Below are 17669 nucleotides of genomic sequence, written 5' to 3' on the forward strand. Positions count from 1 at the left end.
GCTCATTTCATGCAACTCTTCCCTCGTGAGCTTTTTGAGACGGATGTGCTCACAGGCTAATACCACACTATAACATCACGTGATCGTACACTACTCCGTTCTTGTTTGTCGATTCATGCGTCAGAGCGGATAAATCTCCGATGGTCACCGCCTTTGCCATGATGTGGGCAGTACCCCAACAGTGAGCTTTTTGGATCGCCGGTGCCTCGTCGACTTGACAACTTTTCTAGCCTCCCATTGTCGGTCTTTGGGAAAATGTCGGGTGCCAGAAACCTTTCGGTTGCCCTCCGACGGGCTCGTATACCCAAGCCTCGCTGTTGGATGCGCCCCATCATCGCCAACAGTGCTTCTCTGTCGGCCACAAGATCTTTCAGTGTCAGCTCCGTTGTCGGAGGTAATGCGACAAGGGAAATCAAGTACACCACCAATGCCTATCCCGAACTCAAGCGCAACCCCAATTTCGCCGAGATCACGGAACAGGATGTGAAGTACTTCAAGGAGCTTCTTGGCGCTCAATCGGCTGTGATTGATGGAGTGACAACTGATGCTACGGACGATATCGAACCCTTCAATGCCGACTGGATGCGCAAATACCGCGGCCACACGAAGCTGGTCCTTAAGCCACAGAACAAGGAGGAGGTTAGCCAGATCTTGAAGTACTGCAATGAGAAGAAGCTGGCTGTTGTTCCCCAGGGAGGTAATACCGGGTTGGTGGGAGGATCCGTGCCTGTGTTCGACGAGATCGTCATCAATACTTCACGCATGAACAAGATCCGCTCTTTCGATGAGGCTTCTGGTGTGCTGGTCGTTGATGCGGGTGTTATCCTCGAGGTAGCCGATCAGTACCTCGCGGAACGCGACCACCTGTTCCCCTTGGATTTGGGTGCAAAAGGTTCATGCCACGTCGGAGGAAACGTCGCGACAAACGCGGGAGGACTCCGTCTGCTGCGTTACGGCAGTCTTCACGGCAACGTGCTTGGTCTTGAAGCTGTCCTGGCGGATGGTACTATCGTCGAGTCCCTCTCAACCTTAAGAAAGAACAACACAGGTTATGATCTGAAGCAGTTGTTCATCGGCTCAGAAGGTACTATCGGCATCGTCACCGGCGTCGCCATCTTGTGCCCTCCCCGGCCCAAGGCAGTCAATGTGGCCTACTTTGGTCTCGAAAGCTATGACCAGGTGCGCCAGGCTTACAAGGAGGCCAAGGGTCACCTTTCCGAGATCTTGTCCGCCTTTGAGTTGATGGACGGACGCAGCCAGAAACTCGTTCAGCAGTCGACTGGTTCAAAGTATCCGCTGGAAGGGGAGTACCCTTTTTACTGCCTAGTCGAAACCAGTGGGTCCAATGCAGAGCATGACATGGAAAAGCTTGAAGGCTTCCTGGAGCATATCATGGGTGAGGGAATCGTCGCCGACGGTGTTCTGGCCCAAGACGAGACACAATTCCAGTCCATCTGGCGTTGGCGAGAGGGCATTACGGAAGCTCTGAGCCACCTCGGCGGTACTTACAAGTATGACGTTTCTATTCCTCTGCCTGAGCTGTACCAGCTTGTGGAAGACTGCCGTGAGCGCCTGACGAAGATGGGATTCGTGGGTGACGATGACTCTTTCCCTGTCAGAGCCGTCGTCGGGTATGGCCATATGGGTGACTCAAATCTCCACTTGAACATATCTGTCAGGCAGTACAACAGGGAGGTTGAGAAGGCCATTGAGCCGTGGGTGTATGAGTGGATCCAGAAGCGCAACGGCAGCATAAGCGCCGAGCATGGATTGGGCCTTGCCAAGAAGGAGTTCATCGGATACAGCCAGAATGATACCATGCTCAAATTGATGAAGCAGCTGAAAACCTTGTACGACCCGGTAAGTCTAGCTCGTTTCAAACCATCTTCCGAGGTTACTAATAATCTTCTAGAATGGGATTATGAACCCTTACAAGTACATTTAGGCATCAAGCGCTTGCATGGCGTTAACAATTTCTAGCGGGTACGAATTATTGAAAGTATAGATAGAATTTTATTACATCAGTCGGCGAGTCCGATATCATTGACGTCCTTCTAGAATATCGAGAGGGTTCCAAAACCCCTGTAGATCTCAGTACGTTACTGCCTTAATGTACCTTACGGCCTTACCAGTGGGGAACTTCCGTAAGCGGGCAAGCTCCACTTTGCTGCCTTAGGCGGCTGGTTGCCCAGCGCTACCACGGGTGTTGTTCCTCCCGGACTTTGGGAAAGTTGCGGCTAGCGACCCGACCACTGGATGTGATGGATCCTAAGTAGATACATACTTGCTTCCCCTTTCATCCAGCTCAATTAGCTGTTTTCTGGTCACTGGGGGTTTTGAGTGTGCTCGACTTGTCCAGATCAGCCGTCGAATCTTGCCGGGGCAGGAACTGCTGGTTGAGCTGTACGAGTTGCGCCTTGTGTGGTCCGCTCGTTGTTGTATTTTGCGTATCCGCCTCGCATCCTGGCCACCCCTGAGCGACGACTCGGGTAGCAGCTCGCGCAACCATGGAGGGAGATATGGCCAGTCGGTATCAGATGATGGAGGAGCTGGGAAGTGAGTGGTTACCAACCGCCCAAAAAAAATAAAAATAAAAAAGAAGAAAATTTGCAATTGGCATTGACTGACAAGGAAATTGTTGTTGCAGGTGGAAGCTTTGGGACTGTTTACAAGGCTATTGAAAAATCTACCGGGGAAATTGTCGCGATTAAACATGTACGCCCTCACCAGTGTGTGACCTGTTTTCGCTTCTCAATTGACCGTCTGGAAATGGTTTTAGATCGATCTCGAATCGAGCGAAGATGATATTCAGGAAATACAGCAGGAAATCTCCGTCCTGGCAACATGCGCAAGCCCCTACGTGACGCAGTACAAGGCGAGTTTTCTTCGGGGACACAAGCTGTGGATTGTCATGGAATACCTGGGTGGAGGATCTTGTCTCGACTTGGTAAATATGTCAATTGGTCAAGTGCGTCATTGGAACTCCGTGATCGCTAACTTGTATATAGCTGAAACCCGGTGTCTTCAGCGAAGCGCATGTTGCTATTATCTGCCAACAGTTGCTACAAGGCATGGAATATCTACATAGTGAAGGCAAAATTCACCGCGACATCAAAGCTGCCAATGTGCTTCTATCCCACACAGGAAAGGTGAAATTGGCCGACTTCGGTGTTGCGGCCCAGCTTACCAACATCAAATCGCAACGCAATACCTTTGTCGGAACCCCGTTCTGGATGGCTCCTGAAGTAATTCAACAAGCTGGATACGATTATAAAGCGGACATTTGGTCGCTGGGGATTACCGCGATCGAGATGATCAATGGAGAGCCGCCCCATGCGAGTACGCACCCGATGAAGGTCCTCTTCCTCATTCCAAAGGAGCCAGCCCCTCGGTTAGAAGGAAATGAATATAGCAGCGCTTTCAAGGACTTTATAGCGCAATGCTTGACTAAGGACCCGGATCGGAGACCCAGCGCGAAGGAGCTTTTGAGACACAAATTCATTCGCAATGCAGGGAAGACTGAGGCGTTGCAGGAACTCATTCAACGGAAGCAGGATTGGGATGCTGGCAAAGGTTTGAGGCAGAACGTCAAATACTATGCGGAGTCTCTGTGAGTTTCGCCTCCGGGTTTCGAGTAGTCCATCCGCTAATCATACTCGCACAGCAATACTATCACGCGGCTGGAAGACGACGACGGATGGGTCTTTGACACTGTCAAGGCACCTCCCACGTCGAAACCAGAGGACTCGCACGACCTAGTATCTGACCGAGATACACGAGACCGTTTGTACGACGAAGCCTCGGAGTTGATGGACAATCTGCACATGTCCAGTCCGCCTCTCCCGCCGAAGCATGCCACGAACTCGACCGTACGGCGAACTCCAGCGGCTGACCGGAGTCCCTCTGTGCGACGGCCAAAGCGACGATCAAGTGGCGTAAAGCAGCCCCTGGGCGTCGACTTGACTTTCGGCAACAGCCCGTCAACAGTTCGCCAGTTCCGTCGGGTGTCGGATAAGACCGGGCCCGACACCTCGTACATAAACCAGTACCAAATCGCTGTTGATGAGAACGCAAGTCCCAAGACGCTGTATTCGGATTCGAACAGCAAGGAGGCTCAGCTAGGGCGTCGAGCTTATAGCAAGGCCGTCGGCCTTGCTTGCCAGGAGGTCCTTGGCACTACCGCAGACCAGGAGAAAAGAGAAGCCATCTCAAGACTGGCGGAGGCCTGGAGCGACCTGGAGATGGTCGACCCCGAGGGCCTATACCATATTCTCAAATCTATGAATGAGAAACTTCAGAGGTCGGTGATTGCAGGTTCACATGTCCGTCACTAGCGTAGCACTGACTCTCGCCTCCTTTTCAGTGATTCGAAACTCGCAACTCTCGTCCCGCAAGCTCCACAACCCGAATCCCCACAGAGACCACGGCTCGTTTTAGCACAAAATAATCCACATCTGAAGAGCCACCGTCGCCGTCAGTCTGCAGCAACGCCAGACTCCAATTGGCAGCCGGCGCAGCTGTCTAGCCTTCCCGGTCAGCAGGTGCCGGGAATGGAACACACGAAGCAACTGTCGGACGTTCTTTACCAGCGTTGGTCGGACGGCCTTCGTAATCGCTGGCCTGGAATCTAATTCTATCTATCTACTCTTGGGCTGTCCTTGCTGGATCACTTTCCCTTTCGCTGTATAAAAGGTTCTGGGGCGTCACCGGCTTCGATATATCATGATCTTCTTCTCTACCGGTTTGCTGGTTTGCTATTTTTCTCGGTGTCTTTGGCATACAACTGTCGCTCTCAATGTCTCACTAGGGGCGTTCGTTCTTCACTTGCTTGTTTTCTGATGGGTTGAACTGCTGGTCGATGATACCCACTTCGGACGTTGTCTCTGTCCTTTGCTGCGCTGGGAGAGCCTGTATGGTAGATTACCTGCCTGCGAACTTGACTTCTACTCAGCAGCTGACCTTTTTCTCTCTCTTTTTCTTTGTTTGCATAAGGATTGGTCCTGGTATTCCCATTTTTGGACTAATTTCTGGTGAATCTGTTAATTCTTCCTGTGTGACTATTGGAATTCCCCTGTCCAGCATTGTTTGTGTGATTACCCTCTACTTGTGTTTCATCATGGACCCTATGTCTTCGAGTGTCCTGCGTTGCGGAGCATTTTACTTCTGTTCTCTTTGTGATATATGTGTTGCTGGTCATTAATTGTAGCTACTGTGATTCATTCCTGTATGTCGTGTTTGTTGAGGCGTGGATATAGCGACTCGTTTTGAAAGAAAAAAAATAATAATAATCTGATGGATTCGTCGATCTGACGCTCGAACAATCCTTCATCTGTAGGATGCATTCTCATATTTCATGTCAGAGGGAGGTTGCTCGGTGCATACCGCTGCATAGCGCAGTATTCCTCAATATCAAGTCGCAAATGAGGCTTCCTGAAGAATCATCTTGTATTGCTGTAAGATTTCAGTACGACCGGCTTAATTAAACATGGGAAACTGCCAATTGGAGCCACCAGACTCGAGGCGATCCTGCCCCTGAATGGATGAAACGCGGCCATCGACACTGGAGGCGGAAAGGATGAGCAGTGGGAGACCCGCCACGCTCTTGACGTTCTCCTGAGTCGTCACTCGTCAGGCTAAAGACTAGACCACGGGGAATTCTGGGCCAGGCGGTCTGTTAGTTTGGTCAATTAGACTGTTAAATTAAGGTGGACTGCTTGGTTTAGATAGGGGAGACGAGGCTGTCCTCATATCTGTCCAGTGATGCTGTTTGGCCAGAACCTCTGTGCATAATTTCTCCGACTCTTTCTTCCTTCTCTCTTTCCGTTGCTCCATTTCTTTGCCTCCTTCATCATCAGTCCATCGCTCTCATTTGGCTGGCCAATCCTCACGCTCATTTTGTCATGATCGATTCATTCCCTTAGGTACAATCGCTACATTCTACGCTTTATTCTGTCCCGAAGATGGGGAGCTCCCCGGGAACGGGCGACGCGGAACCTGCGCCGGAAGCGTCCCAAACAATGTCGCCGTCGTTCCAAAGTCAGCGGGACCTGCCAGCTGCCAGTGCTGAGGCTTCACCTGTGGTACAACGTCGTCAAGAACTTCAGCAGAAGCGATCATCTATTCCCCCCAGACCGAACGGTGCTGCTCGGCACGCAAAACGCCTAACCCTCAACTTCCCTATCAACGTTGTTCCGGATCTTGAATCCGATCCAAGCGTCGCTTCCCCCGAATCTATGACACCTGCCACATTCTCGGCAGCCCGTCCATCTCCTCTCCCTGCCGCTGGAACTCCGATCGTGTTCGATGATCAGGATGATGGCTCTAGCCTTCTGACCGCCATTGCATCGCAGGAACGGAAGGTGTTGGAACTCCGCGAGGAGCTTCAGCGGGCAGAGGCGGAGCTGGATACTTTGAAGAAACAATGGGCTTCCTCGGAGAAGACGAAGAAACGCACGGAGATCAACCACCGAGCTGAGCCGTTGCTCCCTCTGCGGTCGCCTGACTGCGCGACCCATGAAGAATCGAGCCAGCATCGTCAAGAACGCAGTGCAGGCACCGCGGATGGCTCTTCGGCCGTGCAAGCTCGACTCAGCCGCGATCTCGAGCGGCGCCAAAGCCTACGGGCGACTGCGAGTAGCGGAACTGCGATATCTGCGAACGGACGACGAGTGTTCCAGGGGTCTCATACGCGGGCGTTATCACTGCTCTCGCCCGTTAATGGTCCTGGAGTCAACCAGCAGTTTGGTACTGATGCGGACGGCGGCCGTGCGACCAGGACGCCGCGGTCGGCGACCTTGCCTTCTGTTGAACGCGCTGCAACCACGGAGACGAGCGAGCGGCCTACAGAGGATATGATCTCTCAGTGGCGGAGGACCATGCCGCCCCCGTCTCGGGAGGCACTCGTGCGTACCGGCAAGCAGATGGCTTCAGATCTGAGAGAAGGCTTGTGGACGTTCCTGGAAGACATTCGACAGGCTACCGTGGGAGAAGAGGGAATCAATGCAACTCAGTCGAGAGGAGTGCCTCCCGCGCGGAAACGAGATTCCAGCTCCGCGTCCCGAAGCAGAGACCGCTTGTCGGTGCAAGGAGGCAATTCATCGCGGTCACCGTCGTCCTCGCGGGGCAAGGCGGCAGGGACACAATTAACTGGTAAAGACACTAAATCGGCGGACATGGACGTGTCATTCTGGAGTGAATTCGGCATTGATACAGCTGGGCAGAAGTCCACGAAAGCTCGCGGAGCCTCAAATACCCCACGCGGGGCGACCGAACAAGAAACCTCCGACAACAACCTCGACGTTGAAGAGAACTGGGATGACTGGGATACCCCCCAACCTAAGAAGACGCACACCCCTTCGTCGAGCCGCTCCACGCTGGAGTCCAAGCACGACCAGTCTCCGATGACACAGAACAGTAGCCCTCGGACAAGCGGCAGGTATGCTATTTGCTCTGCACCAGGCTTTAAACTCGCTGTCTGACTGATTGATATGCGCTGACTTGAATTAGCTTTGGAGACTGGCGCGCCACACAAGACGACTTCGTCCCCGACCCCAGCGTATCAGATGGCATTCCCTGGCCTGCAATCACCAAATTTGCTCCTTCGAAGCTCACCCGGACGGCATCCAATTTAATGGCCGAATGGGAGCGCAGTCTCTCACCTTCGCCTGAGAGAAAGAATCAATCGAGCTCCCCGCCGCTCAATAAGGACGATAAAAAAGACTGAACCCGTCCGTGGGCTGTCCTACTTCATGACTCTTGACCTGATACTTGTTCCTTACCACTTTCAGGCTACACTGTAAATACAAACATATATGGGCATGCGCTCTACCTGGCTGGATCTCCGCATGGACCAAGTACAAATTAACGCAGGGCTACGATTATCGTTTGAATACCCTCACGACGACAGCGTTTTCTTCATCAATTTTCGTGGATTTGCCATTTTATGACTTGTTTTCTTCTCTTCCCTGGTTACAAACGTGTTTGATGAGGCCCTAGTCCGACACGGATTATGTATGAGGATATTATGTATACATATGTTTCGCGTTTATATTTCTATAAATTTTGCAATTAGATGCTAAGCAACCAGATGCTTCTCCAGCTTGATGAACATCCCAACAAATAGAGCAGTATTGAGGCCGAAACATGAGCCGTATGTCATGTGACATACTGCGCTTTTGGCCGCTGCACCACGCCGTAAAATAAATTTGTTTTCGCCATCTCCGCAAAATGTCCGAGGTCGATTATCTTGAAGTCAGCGACTTGATTTCCATTTAGCGACTCAATTTTCTCCTTTCTTTGCGCGAGTTCTACTAGTAGAATTTCTGCGCATAAATAGCAGCACTCAGGACCTTCTACGCCGAGACACACTCTCTAATCCAACATGAGCTTTCCAGGAATGACTCCGCCCATCGGCGGTATGGGAGGAGCAAACAATATGCAGGGCATGAGTGATCAGGAGCAGGCAATGGTCAAGGCGGTTCGTTCGCAGACATCATCTTCTACCGGCTTACCTGCTAATATAAACCACAGATGCACGCAGCAATGGAATCCTGTCCCGTCAAGACCGCCATCTCCGGTACGATGGGTTTTGCGCTGGGCGGTGCCTTCGGCTTGTTCATGGCTAGTGTATGTTGTTCCGATATCCCCGATGTAAGAATACAGAAGAACGTGTCTGACCGTGCTCTACTCAATAGATGTCCTACGACTCCGCATTCACCCCCCAAGGAGCCGCGCTCTCCGACCTCCCCTGGCGCGAACAACTCCGCCGCGGATTCAAAGACATGGGCGCCCGCTCCTGGTCCTCGGCGAAGAACTTCGGTATTGTCGGTGCCCTCTACGCCGGCACGGAGTGCTGCATCGAGGGCCTGCGCGCGAAGAACGACCTCACGAATAGCGTGGCGGCCGGTTGCATCACGGGCGGGATCCTCGGTGCGAAGGCGGGCCCGCAGGCTGCAGCTGCTGGCTGCGTTGGTTTTGCGGCTTTCAGTGCGGCGATCGATGCGTATATGAGGATGCCGTCGGAGGAGTAGTGCTTCACTTGCTTCGCTTGCTATGCGGTGTTGCTGTTCTGGTTTGAATAGATGGGTGTGCTTTGCAAAACGTGTATAAACATTGGCGCGGCGTTGGGTTTCGTTGTCCCCGTTATTGGGATAGATATGGGCAGCATCTTGGGCGTTCTTGGTGATTTTATTTTGGTCGATGCGGATGATGTACTTTGTCCGCGCGTGCATATACTCCGCTTCTGCACTTTGTGCATATGTTAGATCTTGAGTGGGCGCTGACTTGTATGGTATGTGTGCGACTCGCCACTCAAGTGTACAATATCTACACGGTGATATGGTTATAGAGGGTCTGAATACAGGCATAATACTCCAATCTGCATGGCTAACCATTGCACTGCTTTTGAACTCCTAAGAACCAGTAGAAAGTAAAAGAAATAAATACAATATCAACTTGATCTCAAGGTACAAGACCACTTTTTTGATTCTAATCCTATGAACAGCACCACATTCCCCGTTGTGCCACGAGATGCATGTTGGCTTCACCCATGACGTAGGGGGCAACGCTATATATTTACATAACATCCGCAAACACAAACACGTCGATGATGACAATGTCAACTACACCTGCTACCCGTAGAAATGACCTGTACGGTAAGTCTCAAAACACCAACACACGGTCTGTTCTAACTCAACCAAGCAAATCGATTATTCCGTCGACAAGCCACTGAACCGAGAGCCACCCGCCAAGCAACTCGTCGCGAGGTATGCATCTTCCATCCTCGACTGTACTGTAACACAAGACTCCGTAGACGGAATAGGAATAAGGATAAAATACTGAAAAGTATACAGCTTCCTCACACCCGCTGGCGTCTCCTACGATCGGAACCACGGCCCCATCCCCCATCTCTCGGCGGAGTCTCATAAAGTGCTCGTCGACGGCCTGGTCTCCAACCCTCTCAGCCTATCTGTCCAGCAGCTGGCCCGAGAATTCCACCAGCATGAAGTCATCTGTGCGCTGGAATGCGCTGGCAACCGGCGACACACGATGCGCACCATGCTGAAGGAAGTGCAGGGGATTGACTGGGGGGATGCGGCGGTCATGAACTGTAAATGGAGGGGGCCGAGGTTACGGGAAGTGTTGCTTCGCGCGGGGGTCAGGGAGGACGAGGATGGTCTGCATGTGGAATTTTCGTGCTATCAGGTGAAATGCCAGGAGGATGAGTGGTTTGGGGCCAGTGTGCCGCTGCAGAGGTGTTTGAGGGAGGATGGGGATGCGATTTTGGCTTTGGAGGTGCCCCTTTCCTCCGCCCCGTTTCTTGGAGATATGTTGGCCTCTAACGGCAGTAGATGAATGACGCTCCTCTCCCCGTGAACCACGGCTATCCCGTGCGTGTTATCCTACCTGGCATTGTTGGCGCGAGATGGGTCAAATGGCTGGACCGCATCACGGTCTCGGACCATGAGTCGCCGAACTTCTACCAGCAGCATGATTACAAGGTCCTACCGCCGGTGGCGGTCGATCAAGAATCCGCGCAGCCGTTTTGGGAGCAGACGCCCCCCATGTCCGATATGCCTATCAACTCCGTTGTGGCGGTCCCGGAAGATGATGAGACGGTTGTTTTGTCGAGTTCTGAGGTTATGGAGGTAAAGGGGTATGCTGTTCCGCATGGTGCGGATGGACCAGTTACTCGCGTGCAGGTTTCAGTGGATGGGGGGAGGACGTGGGTAGATGCCAAGATTGAGGAAGCTGGGCAGGGGAATAGGCGATGGTGCTGGGTGTTGTGGACTGCAGTTGTGTGTCCTGAAAGAGGAACGGGAAGGGAGGTTCTGAGCCGAGCCTTTGATGCTGGTGGGAATGTACAAGTAGAACATTCGCAGTGGAACCTGAGGGGTGTCGGGTATAATGGATACGGGCGGGCGAGGAACCTGACAATCATTTAGTGCAAGTGTTCTCGAGGTATCCAAGAGTTGTATGGCAAGGCAGACTCTGATTGACTGAAGGACAGACATAACGTAAATCGTAAAGTATATTGCACTGGTCTAATCACTATACATACAGCCAATCATGGCAACACAATGTATTTCTCCAGGTGCTTGGGAATCGAGCTTCTGAGGCCCTTGCTCTGAAGCCAGGTGTTGGAGAAAAGCCGGTCAGCATACCGGTAGGCACCATCGCACAGAATGGTCACCACATTGCTACCTTTGGGGAGCTTCTCGGCGACCTCCTTGGCAGCGACAACGTTGAGCGCGGAGCTAGCGCCCAGGTAGAGGCCCTCCTCATCAAGACAGCGGTAAACCATCTCAATGGACTTTTCATCGCTGATGGTTAGCGATCCGTCGAGCAGATCGATGTCGGGCTGCAGGTTGTCGGTGACACGACCCTGACCGATTCCCTCTGTGATACTGCTTCCACTGCGCTCGATCAGGTTTCCGCCGCTCTGGATGTAGCTGTGGAGAACACTGCCTGGAGGATCGGCAAGGAAGCACTTCACGCGGCCATCGCTGGCGGTCTTGAGGTATCGCGTGATACCAGCCAGAGTGCCTCCTGTTCCAGTAGCGCATGTGAACGCATCGACCTTTCCATCCGTTTGAGCCCAGATCTCGGGTCCAGTCGTCTCAATATGGGCTTGGCGGTTGGCGGTGTTGTCGAACTGGTTCGTCCATACGGCATTTTCCAGCGACTCCGCATGTCTGCGCGCCTGGTGGTTATAATTCTGAGGATTGTCAAACGCAACAGCGGGCACAGGATAGACCTCGGCACCCAGAAGACGCAGCAGGTCAATCTTACCCTGCGACTGAGTGTTCGGCATGTATATGACAAGCTTGTAGCCTTTGGATCGGCAGACATGCGCCAAACCAATGCCGGTGTTGCCAGCTGTCCCCTCAACGACTGTACCGCCTGCTTTCAATAGACCCTTCTCTTCGGCGTGCTTGACGACGAATAGCGCCGCCCGATCCTTGACGCTGCCGCCTGGGTTCTGGAACTCAGCTTTGCCGAAGATATTGCGTCCGGTTTCCTCAGAAAGTCTCTTCAATCGGATGAGAGGGGTGTTTCCAATAGCTGCAAGGAAAGAGGCTGATTAGCATGGTGCAATTGCTCTACCACCGTGAGATGTCCATTGCGGTATTCTATACCTTCCGTCAACCCGTTCACGACGCCCTGAGTTCTGGATACCCGCTCATGGTAAACCGTCGATGCCTCCACGGCGCGGAGGGCAGTTGTGCCAAACCGGCGTACACTTTGTCGAAACATGCTTCCCAGTAGACCACAGGTACTCCAGAACACCCGTCAACGGTATGCACGCCGGAGAAAGACGAAATGACTTGCGAGTATAAGAACCCCAGATTCTCGGACGCCGAGCATCGGCGTTAGTCATCTTTAGATCACGTGAACTATGGCGTGATGAGGTTTTGAAACAAGTAGTTGGGCGTATGGAGCCAGCCATTTCCACTTCTGTCGAGTTGGTCTTCGCAACATAAGATGAGTTTATAATACGGGCTGCTATGAGAGGATTCCAAGTAAAGTAGTCTGTTTCGTGGCTATGTGGTCGTTCAGGTAGATTGATGTTTGTACCCCTCCAGAGATACATAGATGTACAGAAAACACGTGCCCAGAGCCCTAGCCCTTATCTTAGTGCTTCCCGTTTGGGCTGTTTGTTTATCCCTTTGGGCCCCGTGACAGCGATCTGCGTTGGGAGTGGTACCTCCGCTCTGCTGAAAGACGACGTCCATCTTGACCACTATTCCTATCTAGTCACACAACTGATGCTATACAGCAATAAATGAGATGCAAATGACTACTCTGAGATGATTCAAGTCCTTTTCATTTGACAGAATTTCACGCCGTTCCTCACTATTAACCAGAGATGCCTGGCCGAGTTTCCGCCCGTTCGACCTCTGCGCCGACTCGCAGGTCGTCGGCTCAGCCCTCAGCATCGGGAGGTCGCGCCGCGTCTGTGACCCCGTCCTTTGTGGTTCCAGAGGAACCTGCTCCGCCCGAAGCATCGCCTAACCTACGTCGCGATGTTTGTTTGATTTTTGCTGATGCCCAGCGTTCAACGACCGGTCATCGGAAGCTTGTGGTGCGATTAAGGAAGCTGCAGGAGACATGCTGCGGAATTTCTGCGAAGAAGACGAAGAAGGATGGCAAGGACCCTGAGGTCCGAGAGGAACTGTTACTGCCGAGTGAAGAAACCATTCCGGAAAAAGAGTTTAACGTAGAGGTTGGTCGCTGTTTGCTGCGCATACTGCCGATCAAGAAGACCGAGTCGGTTGGGGATCGAATTCTGCGGTTTGTTGGAACTTTCCTATCTCACGCGACTGAGAAAGATACCGAAATCTTCGCCGCCAGAAATGACGAGGATGACATGCAAAATATCATCGAGACTCCAACTGCCCGACTGGCGACTCATCTGATCAGCGTGGTTGTGCCGTTACTGGCAGCAAAGGACAAGATCGTGCGTTTTCGCGCGACACAAATTGTCACCCACATTGTCAATTCTCTCGAAACAATCGATGATGATCTCTACCATACCATTCGACAGGGACTATTGAAACGAATTAGAGACAAGGAGCCCTCAGTGAGGGTACAGGCTGTGCTGGGGCTTGGACGCCTGGCAGGAAACGAAGAAGAAGACGACGATGACAACGACGATAGCTCCAAAGCCCTCCTCGAAAAGCTCATTGACATTATGCAGAATGACACAAGTGCTGAAGTGCGAAAGACCTTGTTGCTCAATCTGCCTTTAGTGCCCGCGACTCTCCCGTATCTGCTCGAACGTGCACGAGACCTTGAAGCAACTACCAGACGAGCCTTATACTCCCGCTTACTTCCCACCCTGGGTGACTTCCGCCATTTGTCGCTTTCAATGAGAGAGAAACTGCTTCGATGGGGCCTTCGAGACCGAGATGAAAGTGTCCGAAAAGCCACAGGAAAGTTGTTCTATGACCGCTGGATTGAAGACTGTGCTGGCGCAAACAACGATTCCGAAAATGGTCCTTCCACCCAGCGGTCTCCCCCGAATATCCCGGCACTACTGGAATTATTGGAAAGAATTGATGTCGTCAGCTCTGGGATGGATTCGGGGATCGCGCACGAGGCCATGCGCAGCTTCTGGGAGGGCCGCCCCGACTATCGAGAGGCAGTTGTATTCGATGAGCCATTCTGGGAATCCTTGACGGCCGAGTCAGCCTTTCTTCTACGATCGTTTAACGACTTCTGCCGCGTCGAGAACGAAGGAAAGTTCGATAGTCTCGCCGACGAGAAGATACCTGAGGTGACAGCTTTCGCGCATTTCCTGAAAAAATACATGATCGAGCTCCTACAAAGGAAGAAAATGGCCAAGGACACTAGTGAAGCAAACGACGACGACACGGTTGAGAACGAATTTATCGTTGAGCAACTATTACATATCGCCATTACGTTGGACTATAGTGACGAGGTTGGTCGCCGGAAAATGTTCTCTCTCCTTCGCGAGTCGCTAGCCGTGCCCGAGCTACCTGAGGAGTGTACCAAGCTCACTGTCGAGACTTTGAGATGTGTGTGCGGACCTGCTGCTGCGGCCGAGAGCGAATTCTGCAGTGTCGTTCTCGAAGCTATTGCGGAAGTCCATGACACCATTGTGACCGAAGATAGTTTTGTTTCGGCCAAGTCTGAAATTAGCGATGCGACCTCCAGCCGCCAACGATCCGAGACCCCGGCAGACAGCGAAGCCGAAGTACCCTTCAATAAGGAGGAAGCAAAGGCCAAGGTTCTGCGGGAGATCGTGGTCAATATGAAATGCCTGCATATTGCCCAATGTATGTTACAAAACGTGGAAGGCAATCTGCAACAGAACATGAACCTGGTCACTATGCTCAACAATTTGGTCGTGCCAGCGGTTCGAAGCCACGAGGCTCCGATCCGTGAAAGGGGTCTAGTGTGCCTTGGTCTCTGCTGCTTGTTGGACAAGGTGAGTTCTCTAACATTAGCATATTTGCTCAACAGATTGCTGACCCATTATTTCCGGGCCCCCAGACTCTCGCCGAAGAGAATATGACGCTCTTCATCCACTGTTATAGCAAAGGCCACGAAGCCCTGCAGGTCACCGCCTTGCACATTTTGTGTGATATGATAACGACGCATCCCTCGCTACTCGCCCCTGTCACACAGTCTGACGGGGAAACCGTTTCCCCGCCAGCATTCCAGAAGCCATTGCTCAAGGTCTTTGCAAGAGCTCTAAAGGCCAGCTCTCCGAACAGTGTCCAGGCCGCTGCAGCCACCGGCCTTTCAAAGTTGTTGCTCACAAATACTTTTACGCCGTCTGGGGCAAACATTCCACCGGCCATCCAGGAGTACAACGAGTCCGCTGTGGAGACCCTCTTGCAATCGCTCATTGTTTCTTTCTTCCACCCACGTACTCGGGAGAACCCAGCCTTTAGGCAAGCGTTGGCTTATTTCTTCCCTGTATACTGCCATTCCCGCTTGGAGAATACCCAGCACATGCGAAAGGTGACCGTTCCCGTTATCCGTGCGGTTCTCAATGCGGCGGAGGAGTACTACTCCCTAGAAGCCGAGGAAGATAGTGATGGCGAGATTGATGAGACTGTTGGACAAAGGGAGCTGAAGACCCTGATGGCAGGTGTCGTGGGCATGCTTGCAGAATGGACGGATGAGCGGAGAGTGGTGGGCCTGGGTGGAGAGAAGATTCTGGCGGGTGTTCCGACAAGCTCCAACGCCTGTGGATTCGTGCACTTGGCCCTGGTGAAAGATATTCTGGAGCGCGTTCTGGGAATTAGCACCGGTCCCAACCGGTGCTCTAAGGAAGAAAAGAAGCTTATATTCTCATTGTTGAGTAAGCTTTATATTTCTCCTCCTGTGGTACCATCGCGAGCTGGGTCTAGGATCCCCGAAGGCGATGATCAATTCCGCTCCAGCACCCAGAGTGCCAGTGGGGGCGAAATCTCCCCTGAGAATGTGGCTCTTGCCCAGGAGGTCAAGGAATTACTGGACGAGGCCATCCAAGAGGGTGTCGCGGCCGAAGCAGCGGGTCGAAATGCACTCGTGAAGGTGAAGAATGCTGTTCTCAAACTCCTTGCAACTGCGCAGGGTACCAGGTCCGAGAGTGTCAGGCCGCGTGAAGGCACCGAGGAACCCGAAAGTGATGCCATGAGCATCCGCTCTGGCAGTGCCCGGCCGTCCATTGAGCACCCAGGCAAACGCCGGCGGATGTTCTCAGTAGAGCCCAGCATCATGGAGGAGGATGAGAACGATGACAGTCGAGGAACGATCATCAAGTCTGAAGCTCATGACGACTGAGCGCGGAGGTCCCTTGGTGCTTGATTCATTTCTTTCTCTTGCGCCGGCGTTGAATGATGGTCACGGTTTGAGGATGGGATGGGTTATGACATGGTTATGAGGTTTTCATGTAATTATTGATTTGGTCTATTGGTGTATATGATTGCCGCTGCTTCATTCCAATCTATTGCACCTTTGGTTTCTCGTGATGATCTACCTTTGATACGGTGGATGCTGACTCTGTGAAATATGATTACTCGATTATCAAATAAAAAAAGGTACATCAATGTGTCCCTTGGATACGAGACTGGCCGACCCAAGGATTGGGAGGTCCAGTCAAAAGACACTTCGAATTGAATTTTCTTGACTTTTAAATTTTCAGATAACCTTGTCAATCGGAATGTAACTGTCTTAGTGGCGTGAGCAAGGGCTGACAGATCTGTCCCGTCCTGGTTGTCCAATAAGACTCTGCCCGTCTATATCTCGTTGCTGTCACTGTGAGATTGGGGTAGGGTGGAATTCAAGCCAATCCGTGTGTCTCAGTCTTAAACGCTCTATCCCCCTGTCTTTCTAACTATATTTCATGTATTGTTTTGCGATTATCTTCTGACGGGTCCGCATAAATACCTCTTACACTGATAATATATGCAAGGAGCATTCCTTCTAGTTGTCTCGCTAACTCCCAGATAGACTACATGTATTAAGTCTAAAGACCAGGATAGAAACCTGTTTGCTACCTTGGTTAGTATTTCTATATGATAGATACTGTCATGGTGTAGTTACCGTCCGTTCCAACTTATTTGGCAAGGATTGACATCTATTATCAAGAATAGAAAAATGGTTTCTGCGAAATGATTTTTTTTCTTCCATATTATCGAGAGTCAGACCAGTTACCAGGTCCTCTTCCTGAGCAACTTGAAGTCGATCACGCAGCACAAAGTCTGCCCACTATTCGCAACCCAGATTATGGTGGACGCCGTGTGGTAAGTAGAACCTGTATATTGTCAAATATGGCCCATGTGTCGCTGAAAATGAGGGCTATGCGTTGCTTTTCATTGAGCAGAAGCTTTCCATCCCGGCGCCACGACTCTACGCCATGTATCGAACTAAGGACAAGCTCTATATTGTCTTGGAATATACTCCCGGAACTATTTTGGGCAGCCTATGGCCCTCACTTCCAGAAAACGATAAAACTTCTCTGCTTGGCCAGCTTTGATCCATTTTCGCAGACCTGAGATCGCTCCCTTCTCCCGGATACTATGGAAGTTTGACACAAAGGCCTGTTCCTCATCGATAATTTTTCTCGCAAGAAGGGAACCCTGCAATCACAGGCCCTTCCACCAAAGAAGAGGATTTCAGCAAAGCCCTTGCTCTTCGTTCTAGTCAAATTT

General features: G+C 51.8%; 7 protein-coding genes across 7 annotated transcripts; 6 read left to right on the plus strand and 1 right to left on the minus strand.

The window, feature by feature from the left end:
* Nucleotides 1–255: 255 nt before the first annotated feature.
* Aud_006589 (FAD-binding oxidoreductase) lies at nt 256–1945 on the plus strand (the record flags this gene model as incomplete). Its single annotated transcript, XM_043291488.1, has 2 exons — nt 256–1860; nt 1913–1945. The coding sequence occupies 2 exons, from the start codon at nt 256–258 to the stop codon at nt 1943–1945; spliced, it is 1638 nt and encodes a 545-aa protein (XP_043147423.1).
* Nucleotides 1946–2507: 562 nt separating this feature from the next.
* Nucleotides 2508–4631, plus strand: Aud_006590 (STE20 family serine/threonine-protein kinase; the record flags this gene model as incomplete). The annotated part of the gene is made up of 6 exons (XM_043291489.1): nt 2508–2556; nt 2648–2715; nt 2780–2947; nt 3009–3610; nt 3665–4300; nt 4364–4631. 6 exons carry the CDS (start codon nt 2508–2510, stop codon nt 4629–4631), a joined length of 1791 nt encoding a protein of 596 aa, XP_043147424.1.
* Nucleotides 4632–5960: 1329 nt separating this feature from the next.
* Nucleotides 5961–7723, plus strand: Aud_006591 (DUF4048 domain-containing protein; the record flags this gene model as incomplete). The annotated part of the gene is made up of 2 exons (XM_043291490.1): nt 5961–7435; nt 7507–7723. 2 exons carry the CDS (start codon nt 5961–5963, stop codon nt 7721–7723), a joined length of 1692 nt encoding a protein of 563 aa, XP_043147425.1.
* Nucleotides 7724–8380: 657 nt separating this feature from the next.
* Nucleotides 8381–9029, plus strand: Aud_006592 (translocation channel protein TIM22; the record flags this gene model as incomplete). The annotated part of the gene is made up of 3 exons (XM_043291491.1): nt 8381–8476; nt 8530–8625; nt 8694–9029. The coding sequence occupies 3 exons, from the start codon at nt 8381–8383 to the stop codon at nt 9027–9029; spliced, it is 528 nt and encodes a 175-aa protein (XP_043147426.1).
* Nucleotides 9030–9641: 612 nt separating this feature from the next.
* Nucleotides 9642–10943, plus strand: Aud_006593 (putative sulfite oxidase; the record flags this gene model as incomplete). Its single annotated transcript, XM_043291492.1, has 4 exons — nt 9642–9653; nt 9700–9764; nt 9852–10293; nt 10350–10943. The coding sequence occupies 4 exons, from the start codon at nt 9642–9644 to the stop codon at nt 10941–10943; spliced, it is 1113 nt and encodes a 370-aa protein (XP_043147427.1).
* A 122-nt stretch (nt 10944–11065) lies between these two features.
* Nucleotides 11066–12255, minus strand: Aud_006594 (cysteine synthase A; the record flags this gene model as incomplete). Its single annotated transcript, XM_043291493.1, has 2 exons — nt 11066–12063; nt 12138–12255. 2 exons carry the CDS (start codon nt 12253–12255, stop codon nt 11066–11068), a joined length of 1116 nt encoding a protein of 371 aa, XP_043147428.1.
* Nucleotides 12256–12868: 613 nt separating this feature from the next.
* Nucleotides 12869–16299, plus strand: Aud_006595 (condensin subunit YCG1; the record flags this gene model as incomplete). Its single annotated transcript, XM_043291494.1, has 2 exons — nt 12869–14953; nt 15019–16299. 2 exons carry the CDS (start codon nt 12869–12871, stop codon nt 16297–16299), a joined length of 3366 nt encoding a protein of 1121 aa, XP_043147429.1.
* Nucleotides 16300–17669: the final 1370 nt, after the last annotated feature.

Source organism: Aspergillus udagawae (genome assembly GCF_001078395.1).
Source record: "Aspergillus udagawae IFM 46973 DNA, scaffold_4, whole genome shotgun sequence".
Taxonomy (NCBI): domain Eukaryota; kingdom Fungi; phylum Ascomycota; class Eurotiomycetes; order Eurotiales; family Aspergillaceae; genus Aspergillus; species Aspergillus udagawae.